This window comes from Erinaceus europaeus, chromosome 10 (assembly GCF_950295315.1).
Source record: "Erinaceus europaeus chromosome 10, mEriEur2.1, whole genome shotgun sequence".
NCBI lineage: Eukaryota > Metazoa > Chordata > Mammalia > Eulipotyphla > Erinaceidae > Erinaceus > Erinaceus europaeus.
The window spans coordinates 28,548,262-28,574,868 of NC_080171.1; the positions used below are offsets into that span (position 1 = coordinate 28,548,262).

At 55.8% G+C, this 26,607-nt stretch overlaps 1 protein-coding gene across 1 annotated transcript; it reads right to left on the minus strand.

Moving 5' to 3' along the window:
• Positions 1-5,094: 5,094 nt before the first annotated feature.
• Positions 5,095-26,059, minus strand: ABCA2 (ATP binding cassette subfamily A member 2). Its single transcript, XM_060199420.1, has 48 exons — positions 25,908-26,059; positions 22,552-22,645; positions 21,676-21,787; positions 21,416-21,579; positions 21,147-21,274; positions 20,931-21,041; positions 20,468-20,686; positions 19,832-20,199; positions 19,420-19,579; positions 18,673-18,801; positions 18,423-18,590; positions 18,258-18,354; positions 16,996-17,169; positions 16,813-16,915; positions 16,616-16,730; positions 15,966-16,156; positions 15,654-15,804; positions 15,372-15,576; positions 15,090-15,254; positions 14,822-15,002; positions 14,448-14,660; positions 14,093-14,289; positions 13,820-14,002; positions 13,429-13,610; positions 13,038-13,158; positions 12,653-12,889; positions 12,355-12,561; positions 12,075-12,177; positions 11,670-11,989; positions 11,373-11,586; positions 11,187-11,292; positions 10,688-10,799; positions 10,542-10,602; positions 10,278-10,452; positions 9,913-10,028; positions 9,685-9,832; positions 9,473-9,596; positions 9,209-9,341; positions 9,001-9,118; positions 8,206-8,384; positions 7,991-8,132; positions 7,790-7,924; positions 7,600-7,703; positions 7,313-7,405; positions 6,640-6,742; positions 6,424-6,561; positions 6,122-6,328; positions 5,095-5,792 (listed from the first exon to the last, which is right to left on the minus strand). The coding sequence occupies exons 1-48, from the start codon at positions 25,971-25,973 to the stop codon at positions 5,757-5,759; spliced, it is 7,308 nt and encodes a 2,435-aa protein (XP_060055403.1). The 5' UTR covers positions 25,974-26,059; the 3' UTR covers positions 5,095-5,756.
• Positions 26,060-26,607: the final 548 nt, after the last annotated feature.

The window sequence follows — 26,607 nt, forward strand, 5'->3', positions numbered from 1 at the left end:
CCTCCCACTTACCTCTCAGTTCCTCTCTGTCTCTATCCAATAATAAGTAAATAAAAATTTAAAAAGAGAAATCGAGAGAGACAGGGGAGATAGATAGTGACAGACCTGCAGTAATGTTTCATCACCTGTGAAGCTTTCCCTCTGCAGGTGGGGACTGAAGGATTTGAACCTAGGTCCTTGTGCATTGTAACATGTGCACTCAACCAAGTGTACCACTTCCTGCCTCTTATTATTTTTTAAATTTGCAAATTTATTATTTTAAAATGTATTTTATTTGTTATGAAAGAGAATGATGAGGAGGGCTCTCTGAGCATCTTGATCTCTCCATTCTCTCTCTTTCCTGTTAATAAATACATCCGTGGGGGAAAAAATTACGTTTTTTCTCCAGTTCTTCCCACCTATACAATTCCACCAATCCCAAGAGAATTTTTCTCCCCCTTTTCCTTCCTTCCTTTTAAAAAAATAAATATGGTAGGCAGGGGTAGATAGCATAATGTTTATGCAAAGAGACTCTCATCCCTGAGGCTCCAAAGTCCCAGGTTCAATCCCCCGCACCACCATAAGCCAGAGCTGAGCAGTGCTCTGATAAATTTAAAAAAATAATAATAAATAATAAAGAAAGGAAAGGAAAGAAAGTAAGACGAGGTAAGACCATAGGGGGAATACATATATATAGTAATGGTGCACCTAGTTGAGCATACATATTACAATTTGCAAGGACTTAGGTTCAAGCCCCCAGTCCCCCTCTGCAGGGGGAAAGCCTCACAAGTGGTGAAGCAATGCTGCAGGTGTCTCTCTGCCTCTCTTCCTCTTTTTTTAAATTGATTTTATTTTTGAGAAAAATGCAAGAGAGAGAAACACCAGAGCACTGCTCAGCTCTGGCTTATGGTGATGTGGGGGATTGAACCTGGGAGCCTCAGGCATGAGATTCTCTTTGTATAACCATTATGCTATCTACCCTGACACCCTCTCTCCCTCTCAGTCTCCCCCTTCCTCTCAATTCCTGGCTGTTTCTATCGAATAAATAAATAAAGATAATAAAAATTTAAAGAATATATACACATTATATATAATATCATATAAAAAATATATATATTTTAAACTAATACTTTGGTTTCTAATATTTATTTTTTAGATAGAGGCAGAGAAAAACTGAAAAAGGATGGGTAGATAAAGAGTGAAAGAGACAGAAATACCTACAGTCCTTCTTCACCCTTATGAAGCTTTCTCTCTGCAGGTAGGGACCAGGGGCTTGAACTTGGGTCCTTGTGCACTGTAATATGTGCACTTAACCAGGTGCACTACTGCCTGACCCCTTTCTTTTTTTTCCCACATAGAGGGTAAAAGACAGAGGGAGAAGAGGTGAGATACCACAGCATTGCTCCGGTTGATCATGAAGATTTCCGTGTATGGTGCTGGTGACTTGTACCCAGCACAGTCCTCAAGCATTGTCAGGTGTGCATTCTACTCTACTGGGCCTGCTATTTCCTTTTTTTTTTTTTTTTTTTGCCTCCAGGGTTATTGCTGGGGCTCGGTGCCTGCACTATGACGATCCTGGAGGCCATTTTTCCTCTTTTATTGCCCTTGTTATTGTTACTGTTGCCATTGCTATTGTTGTTGGATAGGACAGAAAGAAATCCAAAGGAGAAGACAGAGATGGGGAGAGAAAGATAGACAACTGCAAACCTGCTTTACCACTTGTGAAGCAACCCCCTGCAGGTGGGGAGCTGGGGGGTTGAACTGAGATCCTTAGGCTTGTCCTTGTGCTTCACACCATGTATGCTTAACCCACTGTGCTACTACCTGGCCCCCAACTTCCCAACTCTAACTGTATTTTAGCACAAAATTTTTTTTTAATATTTATTTATTCCCTTTTGTTTCCCTTGTTTTATTGTTGTAGTTGTTGTTACTGATTTCGTCGTTGTTGGGTATGAGAGAGAGAAATGGAGAGAGAAGGGGGAAGACAGAGAGGGGGAGAGAAAGACACCTGCAGACCTGTTTCACCACCTGTGAAGCGACTCCCCCTGCAGGTGGGGAACTGGGGGCTCAAACCGGAATCCTGGTCCTTGCGCTTTGCACCACCTGTGCTTAACCTGCTGTGCTACTGCCCGATTCCCAGCACAAAAATATTTTAAGGATAATGGTAGTGAGTAATAACATGCTAATTTTTCATATGCTAAGTTTTTATGCTAAGTTCATAGTGATTTCTTTTTTTAATGAAGGGGTGCTGACTATGGAAATATCTCAACTGGTAGAGCATCAGACTTGCATGCTTGGGGTTCATGGTTCCACACTGCATGTACCAGAGTGGTGCTTTGGTATCTCTCTCTCTCTCTCCTTTCTCAACTTTCTCCTATTTAATAACCAAAATAAACCTTTAACAAATCAAAATAAAGTGAAGGAGCCCTTTATGAGGGAATAATACCAGCTAGTAAAATGGAGAGAATGAAAGAATGAATCCCCTTCATGGTGGTCCAGTGGTAGAGACTTGGCACTTTGAGAGAACTGAATAATTAAAATCCCCATCTGTGGTTGTTTTGGGGGAGGTGGGAGGATGGGAACACAGAAATTTGGTGGCAGGTGCAGAGTGTAACTATACACTGTAATCTTACAATCTTGTAACCTATTATCACACAAAAAAAGAAAGAAAGGAAGGAAGGAAGGAAGGAAGGAAGGAAGGAAGGAAGGAAGGAAGGAAGGAAGGGAAAAAGTCACCGTTTTGTAGTCATCTCCCCAGGTGAGAGGGTTTGGGTGGACAAGATTTGCATAGGGGTACAAAGTACCCTACACTGCTCATCTCAATGAAAAGAAACCTGGAGATGGGGGCAGGAAATAACTCAGCAGGTAGAATGCACACTTCACCATGTGCAAGAACCCAGGTCTGAGTCCATACCCAACATGGGAGCACTAAGTAAAGGGGAAGTTTCATCAGAAGTGGAGCAGTGCTGTGGTGCTTATTTCTCTTTCTTTCTCTCTCTCTCTCTTTTTTTTTTTTGCTGATTTCTTTTTTTAATGTTTATTATATTGATTAGGGAAATAGCTCAATTGGTAGAGCATCAGACTTGCATGACTGAGGTTCCTGGCTCAATCCTTGAAACCACAATAACAGGGTGGAACTTTGGTTTCTCTGTCTTGTGACTGACTCTCATATGAAATAGGCCTTTTTATTTATTACATTTGAGACAACTTCATAAGAGAGAAACTAGAGCATCACTGGAGATTGAATAAGGAACCTGAGGCATGTAAATCCAAGGCTCTACCAGTTACATAATCTCTCCAGTCATTATCTCTCCTTGTCTTGTCTCTCACACTCTATCTGGAAAAAGGAAAAAGAAAGAACCAGACAGGAATAGTGAAATCAAACATGTGCTGAACCTGAGGCAAAAACCAAAAAGAGGTGTTTCCCTGAGGACAATACCAGCATCAGTGATCAACAGGCGATATGGCTGGCATTGCCAGCCTTGAGCACACTAGTGTGAGCCAACTGGGTGTCATAGGACCTTGCCCAAAGTGTCTGCCTATGTCTGCTCAACAGGAATCAGTATTGTCAAGGTGATGACCTAGACTTGAAAAAGGGCAAGAGGGAGGGGTAGGGCTGGTCTGATACTCCTGATGCTGGAGTCAGGTGACTGATTAACAGTGTCGTTTGTTAATACATCTGTCCCTGCACTTAGGAGCCTGGATGTAGGCTTCAAGCTGAGCAATGGAGCCACTCCACCTACTTTCATTTACAGAGAGTGGGCACACACATAAGTGGGATACCCTGATGGCTAGGTCTGCACAGGGTTATGGGTGTTTATCTATCTTGTATGTTTCTTTTTCTTTTTTAATATTTATTTATTTATTCCCTTTTGTTGCCCTTGCTTTATTGTTGTAGTTACTATTATAATTATTGATGTTGTTGTTGGATAGGACAGACAGAAATGGAGAGAGGAGGGGAAGACAGAGAGGGGGAAATATAGATACCTGCAGGCCTGCTTTACCGCTTGTGAAGCGACTCCCCTGCAAGTGGGAAGCTGGAGGCTCAAACCAGGATTCTTACACCAGGCCTTGTGCTTTGTGCTACGTGTGCTTAACCCACCACGCTATCACCCGACTCCCGAACTTGTATGTTTCTGAAGCCTTAAACATTGGAAGGGGAGGATGCTGCCTGTTTCCACACCTGAGCTACAAGTCCTCACAAACCACAAGGTTCCGGCATGCCGCCCCCTCCACTGAGTGTCAGACCTCTCACAGCGCTGCAGTGAGTGGGTGTCTTGCTCATCACTCTGCTCGGGCTGCCCCCAGGACTGTGTCCACAGCTCTGGCACTTTGTCACAGACCCAGCTTTGTAGGAACTTCCCCAAGGAACCCAAACAGATAAGACCCAACTAGATGTGGTGTCCAAACCCACCTGTAACCCAAGTCCATGCATTTTCATCACTGCCTCCCCCCAAATTGTATCAGCCCTCACCCACTCCACCTTCCAGTCCTGGCCCCATGGTGGGAGCCTGATTGAGATGAAGAGGCCCAGTTCCTTGAAGCCACTGTGTATGCCTCCTTGAGCACCCCCAACTCTTATCATTGCTGTTCCTGCTTCTACCCAATATACTACCTGCACCATCGCCTCTGTTGGGAGCTCTTCCCAGGATGAGCTTCTACCTGACTTTGGCTCAACCTGGATCTTTCCTCCTGGAAGCCCTACCTGAGCCCTAAGATGGAGGCATCCTCAGGCCTCATGAGCATTAAGCTCAAGGGCTAGCATGGGGGGGGGGGGCAGGAAGCACAGGTCTATCCATGGGTATCAATGTGGGCACAATAAAGTCTGCCAGGATAGGACCTGTTACAGGCCTTTTCTCACAGAAACCCTTGGGCATAGGGAGCTCCAGCTGGTGAAGGGAGGCAGAATGGGGAACTGAGCACCCTGTCTGTCTTCTCACTTGTAGCACTGGGACTTTGAGGAACCTGGGTGGGGGGACACCCTCCTTCAGGCTAAGCTGGCTGCTCTGCCCCCACCCTGTGCCCCCAGGACATACGAGACCTGCCTCGGAGGCAAGGGATAAAACTGTAGCAAAGAACGGACCCCTTCCACACCCCCAAATCATATCCCACACATAAGCTTTTTTGTATTATTTAAAACAAACATTTGTGTGCTATATACAGGGCTGGCTCCCAGGTGGGTAGGCAGGTGGGGGGCCAAGCTGGGAGGGAGAGCAACAACAGCTGGGTGGGTGGGTGGGGAGGGAGGCTGGTCCCCACTGGGCCCAGAGAGTCAACTTCTCCATTCCTGCTACTGGCCCACACCACGGCTGCTAATGTGTGGGGTACCCCCTTCATGAGAACAGGACCCTCTTCCTAAAGAAAATAAATAGGCCTGGGAGGGACTCTCCTGGGCACCCACCCACTGTCCCAGTTCCTTGTCAGAGAAAAGCCAAGTTGTGGGCCCAGACAGTACCCACAGGCAGTGTCACCCCAGAGGACCCAGGGTGGGCAGAGCTGGGCAGGGTGAGGTGAGGGGCTAGGCCAGACCCCTGGCTTTAAGGCAAAGCAGGGTGAGGGTGTGTGTGCAGCCCAGGGTTGGGCCAGCCTTTGGCACAATCACAGGGTGGCAGGATGGAGAACGTAGGTGGGGCTAAGGGTGACACCCAGCCCTTGGTCCTGGGCCTCCCCAATGAGGGCCTTATGGGTAGGCACAGAGGGATAAGGGTGGGCTTAAGGGCCTCATCTTCTGTCTGGCTTCTCTCCCAGTGCAGTATCCATGAACTTGTCCATGGTGGTCAGCAGAGTGTGTCCGTATTGAAGGAAAGCTGGGCCTGGGGACAATAAGCAGACCAGGCTGGGTAAGTGTCCTTGAGCACCCATGCCCTCAGTGAGGACTCCCCCACTTGTGTGTCCCCCAGTTCTCAGGCTCCTTTGCTACCAGCCCAGTGGCTAAGACTGAAGTTCTCCCTGCTACCAGACCCTGCTCATTTCTGAGGAGCCCCAAAATCTTAGGGGATCTAAAGTGGCTGTCAAACCCTTGCAGTGCCTGGGTTTTTATGTCTGCTTGGGTACTGAGCCTCAGGAACTGCCCTGTGTATCCCCTTGAATCCAGTGTAGCAGAAGATCCTGGGACCCACTTCCTTCATGGGGCCATGCTTACCCGCTCTTCCTCAAAGCTAATGAGGCCCTCATCCTCTGTGTCCAGGTCCTCAGGCTCATCGACCACAAGTGCCCGGAGCTCAGTAGGGGTGGGCCGTGACTGGAATAGGCTGAGCAGGCGACCAAGGGGTGACTGTAGGGCCGAGGGGGGCTCTGTCTCCTGCTGCTCAAGGTTGTCACTCTGCTTCTTGGCAAAGTTGACAAACACCTGATGGACAGAGGCAGGTGGGTAGGAGAAACTGGAGCAGTTACCCACTTACCCAGCCTCTGCCCTGACCCCACCCCTGCCCCACCAGTACGCACATTGTCCAGGGTAGTCTGGCTGACTGAGTAGTCCTCGATGCCCAGAACACCCACCACTTGCTCCATCTTGCTGAACACCTGTGCCAGCGAGATGTGCTCAGACTTGAGCTGGTACTGTACCTTGGTGTGGTGCCGCTCCTAAGGGTAGAGGAGGCAGGTCAGAGACTACTGGGCAGGGCCTCAATCCCTTCCAGAGCCCTACTTCCTGCCCCTCACCTTGAGCACAGCCTCAGGGAAGTTCCGGTTGAAGAAGCGCACCACGTCCTTCACGTTCTGGCTACTCTTGGTCCTCACTGTTATCATGTAGCCATCACCAAACCTATGGAACATGTGCGTGGCCCTGAGTTCCACCCCCAGGAGCCCCACACCAGTGCCCCTGCCACTACCTGAGCACAGCACAGCACAGCTCCTGTTGTGACCCCAACAGGAGTTTGGGACTGTTAGCATACAAACGACGTCACCCTGAGGAGGTGCTTCAGAGAAGGGAAGGGATAAAAGCATGGGGCTTTGAGCACATTTGTGCTCTTTGGCTGCGGTTTCTTCTCCTGGTGAGAGGCATCTCGGTGGAGGTGCGCCAGGTATCCCGCCATGGCTACTTCTCCTGGGAACTGAACCCGTGTGATTCTGCTAGCCGGTAAACTTTTAGACCCCTCTACAGCCATGAGCAACCTTTACCAGAGCTGATAATTGTTTATCTTATGGGACTAAACTTCTGATAACTATACTCAGACCTCATGGACCTAGTATACTCTTAACCCTTGATGATAAGTGCTTAATTTGCCTTTTGCCTGTCTCACCCTAATAAACCTTGTATTGTTTAAACCAGTCCCCAGCTCCCCGCTGTGAATCCTTTTTAAAGTTAATTTACAGTAGCCCCTGCCCTTCTCACCGGTTTTTCAGGTGCTGGATGCTGCCCAGACAACGCAGTCGCCCGTTCACCATGATGGCGAGCCTCGTGCACAGTGCCTCGCACTCCTCCATGCTGTAGATAGAGGAAGTCGAGGCACAATGGGGGCAGACACACTTGGAGGGAGGGGGTATCATGGTGACAGTGGGGAGAAGTGTGGGGGAGGGGAGGCAGGTTGCGACGTGGAGGAGCTGTACAGAGAGAAGCAGCAGGTAGTGGACGACACTGAGTTTGGGGGAGTAGCGCACAGTAAAGGAGCAGAGCTGTACCTGTGTGACGTCAGCACCACTGAGCGCCCTGTCTTAATGAGGTCAAGAATGAGGTTCCAGAGGAAGCGCCGGGCCTTGGGGTCCATACCTGTGGTGGGCTCATCCTGGGGAGGAGCGGGGAATAGGCTCAGCTGTTGCCTCTGTTCCCCTGTCCTCTGCTCATGCACTGCTGCATCCTGCTCGGGCTCACCAGAAAGATGAAGGCAGGGTATCCAATGAGGGCAATAGCTGTCGACAGCTTCCGCTTATTGCCACCACTGTAGGTACCAGCTGGCTTGTCTGCATACTTGGTCAGCTCAAGCTTCTCCAGTGCCCACTTCACCACCTGGGGTGAGAGCAGGTGTCAGGGCCTTCTCCATTACATTGGCTCTCTCCCCCAGTAGGCACTCACCTGGGCCTCATCCTTCCAGGGGATACCGCGCAGTCGTGTGTACAGCTGCAGGTGCTCTCGGGCAGTGAGCTCATCGAACAGGGCGTCGAACTGTGGGCAGTACCCCAGGCTCTGCTGCACCTGCAGTAGCTCCTTGAGAACGCTGGGGACACAGTGGCCATCAGCACAGGGCAGCTGCAGCCTCCCTGCCCACATACCTGTTCCTGTGTCCACACCTGTGCCCATTGACAAAGGCCTCGCCCCCGGTCGTGCTCTCATCACCAGTCAGCATCTTGAAGGTGCTGGTCTTGCCAGCGCCATTGACACCCAGGAGGCCGAAGCACTCACCAGGCCGCACGCCCAGGCACAGGCGGTCCACGGCCAAGATGCGGCCAAGCTTCCGGGACTTGTACACCTAGCAGAGGGAAAGGGGCTGCCCACTCAGTGGCCTCTGCCCAAAGCCAGTAGCACACCCCTCAGCCTAAGCAGTGACTATTACCAACCACACCCCACAGACTAAGCTAACCTTCACAGCAGGACACACCCACAGCATGAAGCACACCCTCATGCCAGGGCCACGCTTGCACATTTAAACACCTTCACAGGGGTGGGCCAGTGGCACAGCTGGTTGACCATCCATATTACAATGTGTAAGGACCTAGGTTCAGGTCTAGGTCCCTACTTACAGGGGAAAAGCTTCACAAATGGTGAAGCAGTGCTACAGGTCTCTCTCTCTCTCTCTCTTTCTCTCTCTCTCTACTCCCCTTTGATTTATCTCTGTCTCTATCTAATAAATAATAAATATAAATTTAAAAAGCCTTCAAGACAGAACCACATCCAGAGGCCTGTAGGGTAGCCACAAGTCTAAACCACACCCACAACTGGGCCACACCCACATCTTAGCCATGGGAGAGCAAGCGCTATAAACACACCATACACAGTCCAAACCATGCCAACCACAGAGCCACACCACACCCACAGCCACCCCCCACCATGGGGCTACACTCACACTCCTGAAGCCCAGAGCCCACCTTGGTTAAGTTCTCTATCTTGACCATGTCATTGTCTGCATCCCCCCGTAGAACACGCTGCCGCTCACTGGCCACATCCACATCATCCTCCACAGGCTTAGTGGATACTGGCATGCGCCTGACGGACAAGAGGGTTGTGTCAGGTGGTGCTCTCCACAGCCTGCCTCCCCAGGCACCACCACTGCATTTCTGAGCGCACCCTACTCACTGTGGCTGCCGCAGGAAATTGTATTGACACATGATGGTGAGGAAGAATCCCACGAAGCCCTCCACTGTCATGGCCACCAGCCCCCTGGTGACAATGTCCCACTCGAATGGAGACTTCATCTTGTCAAACTGGCCTGTGGGGCAGCTGGCTTAGGGACTGGGGCCTCATGGCCCCTGTTTGATTCTGTGCTAATGCTCCCCGGTCTCTAGAGACAAGTTTGACCTATCCCACCCTCCAGAGGGCTTGCCCTTGGGGACACCTCACCAATCTTGGCGTAGTACTCATTGATGTACTCATTGTAGGCCATTTCCATGAGCCCATGGCCCAGGTTGTAATTGGGGAAGATGAGGAAGCAGCTTTTCAGGTAGCTGTTGACAACCTTCAGGTCCTGGAAGGCCACAGGGGTCACACAGAAACTCCCCACCCCATAGGCTTGCCAGCCCACCTGGTGTGCCTTCCACTGCACTTCACCCCACCTTGTCATGCTCGAAGAGCTGCAGCAGGAAGGTGGCCACTGTGGCTGTGATGCCGATAAAGAGATTGATGACGATAAGAAAGACATAGGCTGAGCTGGGGACCTCAAACCAGAAGGAGGCCGGGTACATGATGGGGGTGATGGACCACCTGTGGGCAGGTGGGCGGCAGTCACCCATCATGGGGTGGCCACCCCCAGCTCTGACCACTCCTCCAGTCGTTTCCCTTACCCATAGAGCAAAAAGAGAGAGAGCACAGCTGGGAAGTTCGTGGGTGACGTGTAGGCTGGCAGGTCGAACACAAACAGGATGATGACACAGCAGGTGGCTGGGACCAGGTAGTTGAGCTGTCAAGAGCATGGGTGACAAGTAAGGGGCTAGGGTTATGGGCAAGGGACCAGAGGCAGGGTTTGGGGTTCAGGGCAGGGGTGCAGGATCTGAAAATAGAGGTAAGGGCTCTGGGACATGACTAAAGCCTGGTGCAGAGCTGGGGGACCTGGGTATAGATCTGAGGGTCCCATGGAAAGCTGATGGTGCAGGGGGAGAAGCAAGTGGTCTGGGGGTACAGGACTCCTCAGGTTGCACCAGAAACACACCATGTCCCACACATAGTTGGCCAGCCAGTAGATGATGGGGTTGCAGCCACTGACAAACTGCAGATGCTTGGCCTTGGTGGACTTCTCGGCCACCAGGAAGACGACAAAGCTGGCTGGCACAAAGGACATGGCCACGATGATAAAGATGGCGATGACCACATCAGTACCCTGAAGCCTGGGGAGGGGAGGCAGCCTGAAGTCCTGCTCCAGGTGGTCCCATAGGCATCCCAACCCCTCCATCTCCCCCCCCACCACCACACATACAGATAATCCAGGGAGAGGCTTGCACTTGTCTTGTTCATGGGATGGTTGGTGACAGTGATGCCTGCAGCACAGAGGACAGCAGCCTCAGGGACTGGCTCTTTACCACCACCCACCCCTACCTGTGTCCCTCACCCCTTCCTATTTACCATAGGCCGCAGGGTTGCCCTTGCTCTTGGGCAGGTTGGCACGCAGGATGGCATTGTTGAGGCTGTTGAGGTAAGTAGGCATGCTGTGGTAGCCCTTGTTGTTGTAGAAAACCTGGAGAGAAGGGACTAGGTAATGGTGCACGTGACTGAGCACACACATTACAGTGTGCAAGGACCTGGTGTGAGCCCCTGCTCCCCACCTGCAAAGGGGATGCTTCACGAGTGGTGAGGCAGGTCTGCAGGTGTCTTTCTTTCCTCCTCTCTATCTCCTCTCCCCCTCTCAGTTTCTCTCTATCCTATCAAATAAAATAGAAAGAAGAAAAGGGGGGAAAATGGGTGCTGGTAACAGTGGATTTGTAATGCAGGCACCACTGATAACCCTGGTGGTAATAAAAGGGGGGTGGGGAGAAAACCTGGAGAGGCTGAGGAAGACCCCAGCCTTGGGCCACCCCTCATGATCAGGGTGAGGGTCAAGTGCAGTGAGTTCAAGCGCACTCACCTGGGCTGCCCTGCGCACGGCAATCTTGCGCACCATGGCTGGGGCCCGGGCACCAAACGAGGCTGGGATGGACTTCTGGACATTCCCAAAGGTGATGGCCCCATACCTGGGCAGGTGAATGGAGGGGTATGAGACCCAGTGAGTAGTGGGGCTGCCCCTTCCTCTACCCATGCCAACCTAGCTCACCGGTGCAGCCGGAAGCGGTCAGAGGTGAAGAGAAGGTACTCAGACACATTGTGACCAGTGATGTCAGTCAGGATGTCACCTGTAACCACCCGCATCTGGGGTGGATGCCCTCCCACACCCCCAGGGCAAAAGAAGCCAGTGCCCTGGGTGGAGCAGGTGCAGCGGACAGGCTCCCGGATCAGGCGGGGCAGGGAGGGTGCTGATGTCCAGTTCTCTGTAGGCACAGCAGGTGGTCACATGGGTCCCCCCTCCACCCCCACCTCCCCCGCTGGCCCAGTCACTTCCACAGGCTCGTACCTGGCCCGGCAGTGGGGGGCAGCGAGGAGTTCCAGGCCTGCAGCAGGTCCTCATCAGGGGACATGGGGGAGTCGGACGGGGCAGGTGAGGGTGGCGGTGGCACAAAGTTGGAGAGTGGCAGCCCCTGTGTGAAGGACTCCAAGCACATGCTGTCGAAGAAGCGAGCGGCCAGCACCCGGGACTCACCACTGCTCAGGTTCAGCGTAGGACCCAGGGAGCCATTGGCCGGGAACTTTAGCACGCAGGTAGCACCCACGCCTGATGGCAGGCGGAATGTGCTCACCAGCTGCTGGGGGCTGGCATCCGGGGACAACCGCAACCTGGAGGGTGCACAGGTCAGTCTGTGTTGGAGATGAGTTCCCTCTCACTTCTGGATCCTCCAGAGCAGCCTCCCCCATGCCTCACCGGTCCTCCCGCCGCTCCTCATTGGCATAGGGGATGAAGTTGCCTCGAGGCTGGGTGTAGTTGTGGTACTGGGATGGTGACAAGACCAACGGGGGCAGATCACCTGGCAGGACATATGGGGAAGCTGCAGCAGGTTCTCACTGGGCCAGAGTCCCTGCTTCCCAAATGGAAGTCAAGATGTCCCCATCCCAGAACACTACCAAATAGAGGTAGCCCCCAAGGGCCTGACATGGTGGGGTGGTCCATATCCCCGGTGTCCATGCCTAGCAGGGGGCCATACCAATCTCAGGGACAGAAAGGGCCACGGTCATGGCCACACAGACGAAGAAGGCAGGCAGCAGGATCTGGGAGGACAGGGCCTTGGAGTTTCGGCGGGCACAGTGGAAGCGCTTTACCAGGAGCCCGTGGAACTGGCGTACCTTCAGCCACCAGCCCTCCAGCTTTCGGCTGCCCTGGCCCACTTGCATGAGGGCCTCTGCCTCAGCCTCTGTACAGGGCCAGGGGGTTTGAGGGCAGAGTTAAGTGGGGCAGGCCAGGTCATCCTGTAGGACCCTCCCCACCTCACCTGGCTGTCCCACCTTGCAGGCTGACGTTGTCAGGGTCCTGGAGATTGTCAAAAAGAGGGTGATAGTCACCGTAGACTTCAGAATAGCCAGCTCCCTCATCACCACGGGCAGAGCCAACCGAGGACACAGACTGCAGGGATGCCTGTGACTGGGTCAGCTCTGCGCACCGGACCAGGTTGCCAGCTGGAGCTTCTCCTGCCACCAGGCCCTCCGTTCCAGGCAGTACATCTTTCCGGGACTCTTTCATGTCTGCCACAGTGAAGGAGCAGTTGAGGGGGAGGGTGCTCAGCCCACACCCACCCAGAGACAGGAAGAGAACTCCCACATCTGATTCCTGGCCTGATGGGGTGGCTGCAGTGGGGCGCTGGGACTGGCCAGCAGCTCTAGAGCTCCTCACCAGCCTCGCTGTTCTCCAGAGACTGGTCCTCCTCTGACACCTTCAGGAATACCTCCTCCAAGGTTGTGTCCATCAGCCCGAAGCTACTCAGGTGCAGTGCATTGAGACTGCACTCCAGTTGCTGAAAGAGGGCAGAGTGAATGAAGCCTCTCACTCTGAATGCCCCAGGGTCCCTGAGTAGCTGACCACAGACCCTGCTCCTGGGTTGGCCCTGTGTCCTAGTCCAAGGCCCTGCCCCTCATCTGACAGCACCACTTTCACTGCCCCTCCCAAACCCCGCCCCTCTGTAGGACCCACCTCCACCTTAGGCCCCACCCCAAGCCTTTTCTTCCAATTAGCCTTGCCTCCTCCATTGATTGGCCCCACCCCAAGTCCCACCTAACCAACACACCTGGAATAGTCGTTCGAAGGCCCCCTTCTTGGCAGCCTCACTGGGCAGAATGTAGGAAAGCTCCGTGCTGGTGTCAGAGACCAGCAGGCAGGAGGCCACATGTTTGCGGATGAACTGGGAAACTTGGGGCTCAGAGCAGCTGCTCAGCTGGGCCCGGCCAGATGGGCTGGACAATCCTGCCTCTGGGAGGGAAGGGGTGTAGGGAGGGCTTAGGGGCTTTGCACAGGATCTCAGGGAGAGGGACCCTTCATAGGAGTTCACATGCAAGAAGATAAGCTGGGTCTTATCAGGCACCCTGGGGTGTGTCGGGCAGTCCCTCAACCTCAGCAGCCTCGGATGGGGGTCCCATGGAAGGGGTGCCCTGGTCAGTTCCGGCAGCCTCAGCACAGACCTTGGGAGCCCCCGGGCTCAGCAGGCTGCTTGACCAATGTGAGGCGGTAGCCGTCTCCATAAGCACCCTTGAGGAAGAGCGGAGAGCCACAGCACTTGAGCTTCCCGTGGGAGATGATGGCGATTCGGTCGCCAAGCAGGTCAGCCTCATCCATGTGATGGGTGGACAGGAGGATAGTGCGGCCTGGAGGAGGCCAGGAGCTGGGTGAGAGGCCAGGCCAGCCTGATGAGGCCTGGTGGACGGCAGTCCACTTCTACCCTGAGCCTTGCTTACCAGGCTTGTACTTCAGGATGAGGTCCCAGATGGCCCGCCGTGCATAGGGGTCCACCCCTGCTGTGGGCTCGTCCAGGATGATGGCACGGGAGCCACCCACAAAGGCGATGGCCACCGACAGCTTGCGCTTCATGCCACCTGAAAGTGTCTGCACCAAGGAGTGCCGCTTGTTGGAGAGCTCCAGGTCCTCAATCATCCTGACAGCAGGACAGCAAGAAACTCAGCCCTCCACCTGTCCCCCAAGACCTGTTCACATCACCCAGGGGCCCTGTGCCTCCAGCCTGCCCCAGACTCACTTACACCCTGCCTGTAGCCCCGCCCCTCAGGCTACACCCACAAGGCCCCACCTACTCACTTGTCCATCTCCTTGCGAATCTCCTCCTGTGCCATGCTCTTGAGTCGCGAATAGAACCACAGGTGCTCTTCCACTGTGAGCCGGTCAAAGAGCACGTTGTGCTGTGGGCACATGCCCAGATTCTTTCGGATCTCGTCCATCTCTGTGCGGATGTCATGCCCATAGATGGTGGCCGAGCCCGATGTGGGTGGGAACAAACCGGTCAGGATAGACCTGATGGGAAAGCTTGATCATGACCTCCCCCTGTCCTCTATGCCTCACCCCCATCTCATGCAGGGAGCCCTCCCTGTCACCCACTCTGTGAGGGACTCCTGATCCATCCCTTGACTATGGACCTGGTACTGACCACTGGCCCACAATGTCCCAGCACTCACATGGTAGTGGTCTTGCCTGCCCCGTTGTGGCCTAGAAAAGAGACCACTTGATTCTCATAGAGATTCAGGCTTAGCTTGTTCAAGGCCAGCTTCTTGTCGTTCTTGTAGACTTTGGTGAGTTTGTCCACACAGACCACCAGTGGCAGGTGGGTGGGCTCCTCCTCCATGCCACGTGTCTCCTCTGTACCAGGACCAGGGGTCAGTGCCAAGGCTGCCCTGGGCCCCTGACACCCAACAATAGCACCAGCTGCCCTGGTGCCCAGCTCACCCAAGCGCCGGCTCTCCATGGCACAGGCCTGGTCCTCCTCCATGACACTGAGGCGAGGGGTGCGAGCCCATGGCCAGCTCCACTCCCAGGCCTCTATCCGTCCACTGCCCAGCCAGTAGGACTTTTGCAGCGGGAAGTACCAGGGCCGCGGCAGCCCATACATGCCTGCAGACAGACACAGAGGGGAGGTAGACCCAAGGCTTGTGTCTACCCCTGAATTATGTGCCCCTCGCAGGGGTTGCCCCCCACCCATCCCTGTCTCTCTAGAGGGCTGGTTGGCACCTGGGTGTACAGCTTCGATGTACCATGTGAGCACGCCGTACACGACTGTATCCACCATCAGCATGGTGACTGCCAGCAGCAGATTGAAGTCATCCCCCTCCACTGGCGACTGGCTGAAGGTGTGCCACTGAATGCCCACGCCTGCCACCTCATACAGTGCAAAGTACTTGGAGCCCAGGCCAAAGGCAGTGGTGGACATCAGGGACTGAGGAGAGAGTAAAGTCAGAAGCTGGCAGTAGTGCCTGCCCCAGCCCACCGAGCCCCACCTGCCCCAGCCCTCACCGCAATGCATTTCTCGAAGGCCGTAATCTTGTCATGGGCCACCTCCTCTCGGATTGCCACATACATGTAAGGCACGTAGCTCAGGAAGTAGATGATGCCACCACAGGCTGAGGCCAGCTTTGCCTTGGAGTACAGCACGGACACCAAAAAGCTGAGGACAAGCAGCCAAGGGCCCGGCCGTCAGCTGCACAACCTTTGGCACATTACGTTCACTGCAGCACTGGGGGCTCCCAGCAGGGGTCTGTCTTCTGGGTGGATGCCAGAGCCAATCTGCAACCCTCCACCCCTCCACAGTATGTCTTCATTGCTCACCAGAACATGATGGTAGCCACGGCGTAGACAGCCAGGAAGAGCCAAATGATGAGCACATGGCTGTGCATGAGGACCTGGCCATACTTGAGGATGGCAGTAAGTGCCGTCACCGAAATGGACAGTTGCACGAAGCCCGTGATGAACCAGGCCACCCAGTGTACCGCATTATTCAGGCCCATGGTCTTCATCACCTGGGACAGTTGCAAGAGAGGGGGGCAGGCAGGCAAGGGGCCTTGGGGCAATGGCTCCAGGAAAGAACACCCTGACCCACCAGCCCAGGGCCCCAGGAGAGCGAGCCTAGACCCCCATCTCCACTCCCTCCCAGTCCTACCCTCCTGTTCACCTGCCCACTTCCTACATGCAACCCACTTGCCCCTCTTCTCTTTTCACTTTCCCCATCCCTCCACCCCAGGTCATCCACTCGTCTGTCCTCCTACCCCCCTCCCACATGCCCCCCCACTACCCCCCACCTTCTTTCTCCATTTAGAGGGGCAAGAGAGGAGATACACCACAGCACTGCTCTACTATCCATGGAGCTCCCCCAGTGCTGTCCAGGTGCCATATGGTGCCAGGGCTCAGACCCAGGGCCTTGCAAACAATAAGGCATGTCCTCTGCTGGGCGAGTTACCTCCCGTCCCCATCCCCCCCACCTCCTTGAGCCGATGCTCCTTTTCGGCCACAATGTGCTGGATGGTCATGGCCACGGAGTAGACCCAGGAAATCACCATGCAGAGGGGCATCATGTGCTCGATGACAAACAGGAAGCTGGGGGCAGGGATGTGAGGGGGGCAGCGGTGTGAGGGGGGCTCAGTCAAGCCCCAGCCCCCAGGCCCCTGCCCACACTCACTCATCGCGTGTGTAGCAGGGATAAGGGAACATCTGCACATAGTTGCCCGGCTCTACAACGTCGTGGCCCACAAAGGTGTTGATGATGGCGCGCTCCATCATGTCTGAAGGCAGCCGGGTGACCCGTCAGGGGGCAGGGTGACCACACTGCCTTCCCTCCTGCCCAAGTAGCCCCGGGTCTTACCCTGGATCCAGACAAAGCCATACAGGAAGTAGAAACGGCCACCAGTGTTGGGTCCTGGCCGCCAGTAGGCCCGGCGAATCTCATTGGTTTTTTCAGTGAAGCTGGAGTTCTGGCGGATCTTATAGTGGACATGTGGTGGTAGGGAGCCATCTTTCCTGGTCTGGAAAATCACACCTGGGGAAAAGTGGTAGTCTGGACTAGGGCTGAGTCTGGGGAAGGTATGAAAAAGGCAGAACAAGGGCTAGGGAGACAGTATAATGATTCTGCAAGACTTTCCTGCCTGAGCCTCTGAGGTCTCAGGCTCAATCCCCAGCATCACCAAAAGCCAGAGCTGAGAATTTAGTACTCTGGGGTGTGCAAGCGTGCGTGTGCGTGTGCGTGTGCGTGTGCGTGTGCGTGTGTGTACACATTAATGAGAGACAGAGAAAGAAACACACACACATTTTTAGCTCTGCTTATGGTGTTGAACCTGGGACCTTTGGTGTCTCAGGCATAGCATGGAAGTCTTTTTTTTTTTGCCTCCAGGGTTATCACAGGTTATAACAGGGTTATCAGTGCCTGCACTAAGAATCCACTGCTCCTGGTAGCCATTTTTTCTTTTTTCTTCCTTTCTTCCTTTCTTTCTTTCTTTTTTTTGGATAGAACAGAGAGAAATTGAAAGGGGAGGGGAAGATAGAAAGGGAGAGAGAATGACAGACACCTACAGACCTGCTTTACCGCTTGTGAAGTGAGCCCCTTGCAGGTGGAGAGCCAGGAGCCTTGTGCAGGTCCTTGCACTTCATACTATGTGCAGTTAATCTGGTGCACCACTGCCCAGCTCCCACAGTCTTTTGTATAACATATATATGTATACATACATACATATATATATATTAAGAAAAAGGCAGGGGAAAAAAAAAGAAAAAGGCAGGGGGCCAGGTGGTGGCACACCTGGTTGAACGCACATGTTACAATGCATAAGGACCCAGGTTCAAGCCCCGGTCCCCACTTGTAGGGGGTAGGCTTCACAAGTAGTGAAACAGGTCTGCAGGTGTCTCTCTGTCCCTCTCCCTCCCTGTCATCCCCTTCTTGCTCGGTTTCTGATGGTCTCTATCCAATAAATAAATAAAGATAATAAAAAAAAAATTTTTTTAAGGCAGAACAAGAGGGAGTAGAGATGGGGAGCTCAGGGCAGGGCTAGAGGGGAGATGCTAGGGGCAGTTGTGGGGCAGAGATGTTGCAGGAGGAGGGGAGAGGCACTTGGTCCCAGAGGAATGACTCACTGGCGAACACAGTGACGTTGTCCTGGTAGGCCTGGTTGAGTGTGTAGTTGACGATGCTCTCCTCATCAGGAAAACCCTTGAAGATGTCTACGCTCACCTGGGGAGAGGGGCACAGTCGGTGCTGCCCTGAGCACTCTCAGTGCCCTGCCAGGTAGCTCACCGCACCTTGGACATAAACTGGATCCAGCCGCAGGCCGCATTGTCAATGGTGTCCAGCTGCTGCAAGAGGACCGAGCCATTGGGCAATGTGAAGTTGTCTTGGCGCAGGGCAGGTGGCAGCTCTTCCAGAGATAGGTTCAGTGCTTCGGGGTGGAGTCGCAGCTCTGCTACGTACTGAAGGTTGAAGGCTGGATCAGAGGGGCCCATCTGGGATTAAGTGGGGCACTCCTGCCCACCCCCTGTCCACACCCCCAACCTGCTGCAGCCAGTGAAGGTGCTGCTGCAACCGGCCCTGCTCCAGGAAGCCGCGGATCTCAGCCGAGGTATTGAGCCAGACCTGGGCGTAGTGTGTGACATTGCCTACAAAGGCAAAGGTCTCGTTGGCCTGCAGAGGGTGAGGGCACCAGGCATGGGGTTCGTGGAATCAGCCAGCAAGGGTTCTTCACTCCCTTACCATGACTAGGCACCAGTCGCTGGCCAGCCCCTGCCAACAACCCATCATGCTTTGGCCAGGCTTCCACCTGGGAGCTCAAAGTCCTCTCCAACCTGCCTCTCTACAACACCCCCCACAGCCAAACACTCTGTTCTAGGACAATACAACCTCTAGGTTCTCCCTGCTTCACTCCCTGTACTTTCCAGGATCCTCTGTGGAACCCCTTCTCCACAGTCCCTGAGTGTCCCTGATTCTTGGCCCCATTCCCCCCATCCTTATCTATGGGACCCCTCCACCCCCCACCCACCCCCACATTCCCTTCTCCCTGGACCATTTCTAGCTCTGGTTCCAGATAGGATCTCTCCTCTGGGATGCTCACAGACCCTATACCACACAGCTATCCAGGCTGATCCTTACCCCAGCCCATGCAAGCTATCCCTAAGGCATCTCTGGCCAGCCCATAGGTGCCCTATTTGCAAAGTCAAAGGGGAGGGAGCTTAGGTCAAACCCACCCTGCTCAGGGGTGCTCAGTCTGTAGCCCAGCCCTTCCTACCCACACTGCCTGCATACCTTAAGGATGACACGGTCAACCTCTGAGCCAGCAGGGGCATACAGGATCTTAGGGTTGCTGGTCATGAGGTGCACAAGAAGGCCCAGGTTCCGCTGTTCCTTGCTTGTGAACCCTAGGGAGCTCATGTTGCCTCGTTTCAGTGCCTCTGGCTCGATGGTGCTAGGGATGAGGTGGGGGAACTGGGGTGTTAGGGGCAGGGCTTTTTCAGTGGGCAGAGGATCAGGTGACCATGGTACTGCAGAGGGAGTGGCATTAGGGGTGGAGTTCAGGTGGAACTAGACCTGGGTAGGAGCCATGGGGTTAGGATCTTGGGTTGGGTGTGAAGTATCAGGAGGATAATGCGGGTTCAGGGCCATGGCAGGGGGCCCAAGTAGGGGGTGGCTCAGCATCCCCTCCCCACTGTCCACCTACCGGTTGTTGCCGCACAGGATGGGCTGCAGGCCTGCCCAGAGCTGCACGAAGGCTGAGCACTGGCCCTGCAGCACGTCTGAAGAGGTGGGGGCAGCAGAGGATGCTGCTCCCTCTTCCACTGTGGCATTGGGGCCAGTACCCGCTGTCCCAGTGCCATTGGCAGCCCTGCCGGGACCTCCAGCAGGGGATCCAGGAGTCCTGCCGGCACAGGCCCCCTGAGGCAGCAGCAGGGCCAGGGCTGAGAGAACATCCACATCCTGCAAAACCTTCTGAGCATCCAGTAGGTCCTCCAGTAGTGCCTGTAGCCGCCGGGGTGGGGGTGGCTGCTGTGGGGGCACTGAACCATTGGGGGCTGCGTTCAGGCCCAGCTGAGGGAAAATGGGCATGAGTGGCTGTGCAGAACCCAGAGAAGGACAGAGGGTAGAGGAACTGGAGCAGGGAAGGGAGAGGCAGGGTCTGCTGCCTGGGGCCTGAGAGGATCACCAGCAAAAAGTAGCAGACATACTGGGATTGCTGAGGGCATGGGAACCCACCTTGCACACAGCCCCAGGGCCCAGGATCCCCATCTGATTCCAAGGTCCCACATCTCCATCCAGGGCAGTGGAGCTATAGGACAGCTGGTAGGCTAGGCCTCACCTGCTGGGCGATCTTGGACATGTCCAGCTGGTTCCGGAGCTCACTGGCCAGCTCAGAAAAGTGCCGGGCTCGGGATGCAGCCTGCCCACTGCACACAGCATCCCGGTAGCTTTCCAGCGCCATCTGCTGGCCCCTTGGCACAGTGAGGATCCGGCCCAGCTCTCTGGAACCTGGAGTGCAGGTCAGCTGCTCCAGGAAGGCAGGTGCCAATAGAAGTTCCTGAAGGAGAGGGGTGCCAGGGAGTAGCTAAGGAGGAGTCCCCACTGATAATAGACCCAGGGGCTGGTTCACTGTGGCTTCTAGCTTCCACTGACCCCCTCAACTGTGCCAGACTGAGCCGCTCAGGCAGGAGACATACAGCTACCCTGTCCCTCCCTCTCCTCCCCATGCTAGTTACAATGGTGGAACTGGGCATTATCAAAGGGGGCCCTATCTCCACCCACCCACTGACAGGTGGTCTCACCTCCATCCGGAGTAGGGGGCTGCTACCCAGGTGACTCCAGGGACCCTGGGACCTGGGCAGGCCTGATATTGCATCCAGAGCAGGTAAAGGGCCAAAAACTAGGCGATAGACCTGTAGGGGGGGAAGGCAAGGCTCAGGTGGGGGGCTCCAGGGTTCTGCCTCTCTCTTTACCCAGGACAACCCTCTGAGTTGGGTCAAGTTTGGTGCCCCCTTTACCTCAGGCAGGTCCACCTGGGCAGTCATAAGGGCCTGGGCTGTGCTGTTGGGCAGCGAGAGATTCTGCGTCAGGAAACGCCAGAGCTCCCGTGGGTCCTGGGCCACCGAGTCCAGGGAGAAGGAAGACACTGCACAGGCAGGAAGTGGTGTGGAGAATTAGTTCCCAGCACCTTGTGTGAACTCAGCCACAGTTGACCTGGGTGGGGAGTGGCTGTGTGCCAGTGATGATCCTGGCATTGGCATCCTGTATCCTGCCCTTCCCAATGTACCTGTGGGCACACGCTGGCGACTATCCCATGGGTCCGGGTCTGCACTGAGGGCCTCCAGGTGGTGGCGTAGGGCCTCGAGTTCTGATCCCAAGCTGGGCCGAGCTGGGTCAAACAGGTTGCCATCTTCCACTACACGGTTGAGGCGCTCCAGAAGCTGAGTGACCCTGTACCAACATCAGAGTCACTCACGGCCACCAGGCCCAGGGCAGGGGAGGGGGACACCAGGGCTCTGAGAGCAGTGGCGTGTGGAGGACACTCACGTGGAGTTGGCATACTGCAGGAAGCCAAACTCGTCCCGCTGTCCGTCTGGGCACAGTGACTGCATGACGGGCAGGATGCCCGCGGAGGTGAGGGGTGAGGCTGTGTAGAAGGCTGGGGGCAGGGGGGCAGGAGGGAAGGGTGGCGAGGAGAGGCAGGAGGGGTAATGAGAAGAGGAGAGTCCAAAAGGGGGAGGCAGGCGAGAAGAAAAATGCAGAAAAGTCAGGAAGGAAAAGCAGCTTCAGGGGGGAAGCCAGGGGTGGGGGCAAGAGTGCTGATAGGATCGAGCAGGTCAGAGGTCAAAGGGTACCTCACCACCACCACCCCTTCACAATCCTACCCCAGATCACCTGACACCTCCTGGAGGATTCAGGTGGGAGCTCCCCACCCCTCCCCCCAACACACATGGCCCAAGAAGTGACCTCTGATCTCTCTGGCCAGGCCAGCCCAGCCTGTTAGCAGAGTGAAAGCAAAAACCCAGGGAAGTTCAGGGGAGCACAGCGGGTGCCCCAGCCAGGCCCTCCCTGGCCACTGCCCACCCCTGAGCAGCAGAGGCAAGCAGGCAGGGAGCTCAGTGGGGGCTCTCACTTACAGACTGCATGCGGGCCCAGGACAGAGACCATGCAGGGGTGGGGCAGAACAGAACAGAGGAGAATGGTGAGGCTCGGTCTCGGAACCACCTGGCTGCCAGAGCCCAGCCCAGAGGCCTGGTCCAGGGCCGCAAAGGGGTTGGGGGTGAGGGGGAAGGGGGACACAGAGGGAGCTAGGGCACACGTGTTTGGACATGTGCACATGGGGCATGCGTGCTAGGTGCAGTGACAGTTGTTGATCCTCCCTGCCCACCCAGCTGGCCTTGGGCCCACCCCCAAGGACCTCACCTTCCTTCACTGAGATGGTGGGTTTCTTCTGCCGGAGGCCCAGCAGGATGAAGAAGAGTACTAGAGGGATGAAGATCTCGAAGGCCAGGACCCACTGGAAAGGGCAGGCTAGTGAGGCCCCCCAGCCTTTCCATACCACCTGCCCAGGCTGGATAGGACAATCCAAACCCTCCCAACAGGGCTAGTACAGCTCAGCCAGACCCCACATGAGAGAAGCCAGGTGTGCTGGGGCCAATGCAGGCCCTCCAAGGACCGTTTTGAAGGGTGACAAGTTGTGAGTTATCTGGTCCCAATGACTCAAGTCTCCTATGCCTTGGTCCAGGTTCAGCTTGTGATCCACTCTGACCCACGGATCTGCCCAGCTCCTTCCTCACCTGCATGATCACCTGGGCAGGGATCCTGGAGGTGCTCTATGACCCCACCAGTAGTTCCCACTCCCCCAGGCCCTCCTGACCTGTACTGCTGAGCCAAGGAACTGGAGAACTAAGGTCTAGCTCTAACCCAAGGCCCAGAGCCTCTGGCAAGACCAGAACAGGGGTCTGACAGTCCCCTGACAAAGGCAGCTTCTTCTCCCCAGCCCCTCACTGTCCCCAGGGTCTCAAGTTGCCCTCTGTTCCCTGGACAGTTGCTGCCATAAGGCTGGGCACCTCACGGGGTGTGGTTGGAGCTGCTGTGGACAGGAGCAAGTACATGCAGCTCAGGCCTCTGGAACTAGGACCTCTGTGTGAAGGAAGGCCTGGACCCCACAGCAGCCCCTGACCTTGGATGCAGCCCAGCTGCCCCTCAGGACCTGACCTGAGGCTACCCTAACCCCATCCCACCCCATAAAGGCATCAGATTTTCTTCATCCTCACACCCCACCTCCAAACATGCCTGCGGACCCCCATCCCTAAGCCTTTGAGCCTTCAGCCTATTGCAGGCTCCAGAGGCCCCTCCTCCCATCTCGGGGGTGGGGCAGCTGCTGCTGTGTTTACTGTGCTCTGACAATAGTGCTCTGTGGTCTGGAACACCCAGTGTGTCCGCACCCCACGCCCGCCCCAGCCTGTGCCAGACTCCCTGCAACCCCCAGCCCCCCAGCTCCACTGCCAGGATTGAGCCCAGACTCAGGAGAGCAGAGAGGTACAAGCGGAGGGGAGGGATAGGTGCAGGCCACCCCACGCTCACAGGGACAGGTGGCTGTGTGCAGGTGGCAGCTCCAAGGCAGGGGTCAGGGCTGAGGCACCAGCCCCACCCACACCCGCCCTGCCACTGGGCACCTCCACCGCAGCAACAGGCCAGGCTGCCTCCTCATTGCCATGGCAACAGCTTGGGACTGCTGGGAGGAAGAGAGGCCTGCAGGCGGCTGGCCAAAGGGGCTTCTAGTTACAGGCAGGCAGCACCGGTCACCCCACCTGGGAGACCTACCTGGGACCTGCAGGGCAGTCAAAACACCTGTCCCTTGAGACCATCCCCTTGCAGTCCCCTGAGGCCCCCTCCTGTGGTGTCACTAGGAGAACGAAGACACCTGAGGATGGAGTGGCTCCCAGACCAGCAACACAGTGCTAGAGATCCTGTCCTCTCCACCCCCAGCAGCTGATGGTCCAGGACAGGCCCAGTCCAGCTTGCTAAGAGGGGGCAATGGCTGGCTGGAATAACCAACAGAGAGACTGAGGCACCAAGCTGAGAAAGAGGGAGTGAGCTAAGCACAAAGGTCCTGGGCCCCCACCCCAGCTTCAGGTCAGCTTCCATAATCCCTTTGCCCCTCAGAACCATGCACACATGCAAGGGGAGCTTCTGCTTGGCCAAGCCCAGGGTCCTGGTTCCAAAACCCAGGTCATCCTCTCCTGGGTTGGGGGTGGTGAGGTACCAGCCATGGTGTGTACCTGGCCAACCTCAGCCACTCTTTATACCACAGACCAAAGGGCTTCATGAAGGTCTGCCCATCCCTGGAAGCTCAGGGTAGGGTCAACCCATTAATAGGGGCTGCTGCTGGGGACCTCCACTGGATGCAGTTGCCACATCTGGTGGGCACCTTTCTGCAGGTAGTAAAGTCCTCCACATCTGGTGGTCCGAGAGGTGGCGCAGTGGGAAAGCTTTGGACTCTCAACTGAGTTCGATCCCCGGCAGCACATGTGCCAGTGATGTCTGGTTCTTTCTCTCTCCTCCTATCTTTCGCATAAATAAATAAAATCTTAAAAAAAAATTTTTAAAGTCCTCCATATTTGGACCCCATCCTCTGCCCCAGTCTGCTGTCCCCAGTGACCTAAAGCCTGAGGCTGGAGTGGATGCACTGGAGGGAGTCTGGGGCTGCAGGTCTGATCCACACCAGCCAGTGCCAGCCAGCCCTGAGTGCCTTGGGCAGGGAAGGTAACCAGTCTGGCTCACTGCCAGGGTCAGGTGTCTAAGACCAGCCAGCCCCATGCTGGCAGCCACCCCACCCTGTGCCCTTGGGAGCCCTTCTCAAGTAGAGGACAAGTGACCTGGGACCAGGCAGGACAGGAGCATTCGGGGTCCCGGGAAGGCAAGAGGACACCCTTCTTGGGCGTTCATTCAGATCACCTGCTTTGGGCCCCATCCTGGAAAATCCCTAGGACCCATGCAGAAACCCAAGCTGCCAGGTGCGAGCAGCAGTCCCGCCCTGCCCTGCGGCCACAGCGTCTACTCTGCCCAGACCTATTTCCACCAGGGATTCTGCCCTGCTTGCTACTGTGCCCTGGGCCCTCAGCCACCCCACCCCACCCCACCCCACCCCCAGCCGGGAGCATGGCAGAGTGCTGGGGAGCCTGATGGGCATAGTTTACACAAGACCCGATCTCCCACCTCTGGGATCGCAGGGGCCACAGGGAGAGTTGACCCAAAGGACAAAAGGATGTACAGGTGCAGGGCCTTGGGCTGGTGGGGCTAGCAGGTAGAGACGTTCAGATGGCGAGATAGCAAGAGAAGCCAGGCTAGTGGACTTGCGGGAAGAATGCGGGGGATGGAGATGAAAGGAGGAGGAAAGTAAAGGAGAAGGGGAGGAAACGAGAGAGGGGGTGGAGGAGAGGGGGAAGCGGTGTGCGGGACCAGCACCGGAATCAGGCCCGCACCCCAAGGGCAGCGGGGTGATGCAGAGACCAGGAACCCGGACCTCGCAGGGCTCCCGGGGCGGGGCTGGAGACTACGGAGCCCCGAGCGTGATCCAGGCCCCTCAGCTCCCCCCCCCCCCCGTCGTCTGCATTGGAAAACAGGTTCCGCACCCCACAAGCGGGGTGCCGCCTGCCCCCACCCGCCAGCCCGAGCGCTGCGGAGGGCGCCGTCCGTGACTCAGCCGGGCGCCGCGGAGGTCAGCGGGCGAGCGCGGGCCCCCAAGGCGGGGCGCGGGGCAAAGGGGCGCTCACCGGGCTGCGACGCTTCAGCGTCACGTTCTTCCAGAGCAGCAGCTGCAGCTGGTGCAGGAAGCCCATGGCGGGGCCGGCTCGGCCGCCCCGCGCCGCCAGCTCCTCAGCGCCCTGCCGGCCCCGCTCCCGCCGCGCAGCTCGCCAGCGCCCGCGCAGGGGCGGGGCCTCGGCTCCGGACAGCGGCGCTGGCTCCGCCCCTCCAGGCCTCGGCTGTGCCCCCCCCCCCGCGCCTCCCCGCTTAAAGGAGCAGCGTTTGTCGCCATGGCCGCTAGGGGGCGCGCTGTCCAGAACCCCCTCCACTCAGGACCACCAGCAGCCCTCCTAGACACCCCCACCTGAAGGGTAGTTCCTGGGGCCTTGCCGCCACCACAAGACTTCCTGGTCGCCTCCTGCTCACCAGACCCCCCAGTTATCCCCTTTCAGGACACTCTTCTTCTTTTTAAAAAATATTTAACTTATTTATTAATGAGGAAGATAGGAACCAGACATCACTCTGGTACATGTGCTGCCAGGGACTGAATTCAGGACCTCATGCTCGAGGGCATGATGCTTTATCCACTGCGCCACCTTCCGGACCACACTTTTTTTTTTTTTTTTGTCTTTATTTATTGTATAGAGACAGCCAGAAATTGAGAGGGAAGGGTGCGACAGAGATAGAGCGACACTTACAGCACTGCTTCACTAGTAGCAAAGCTTTTCC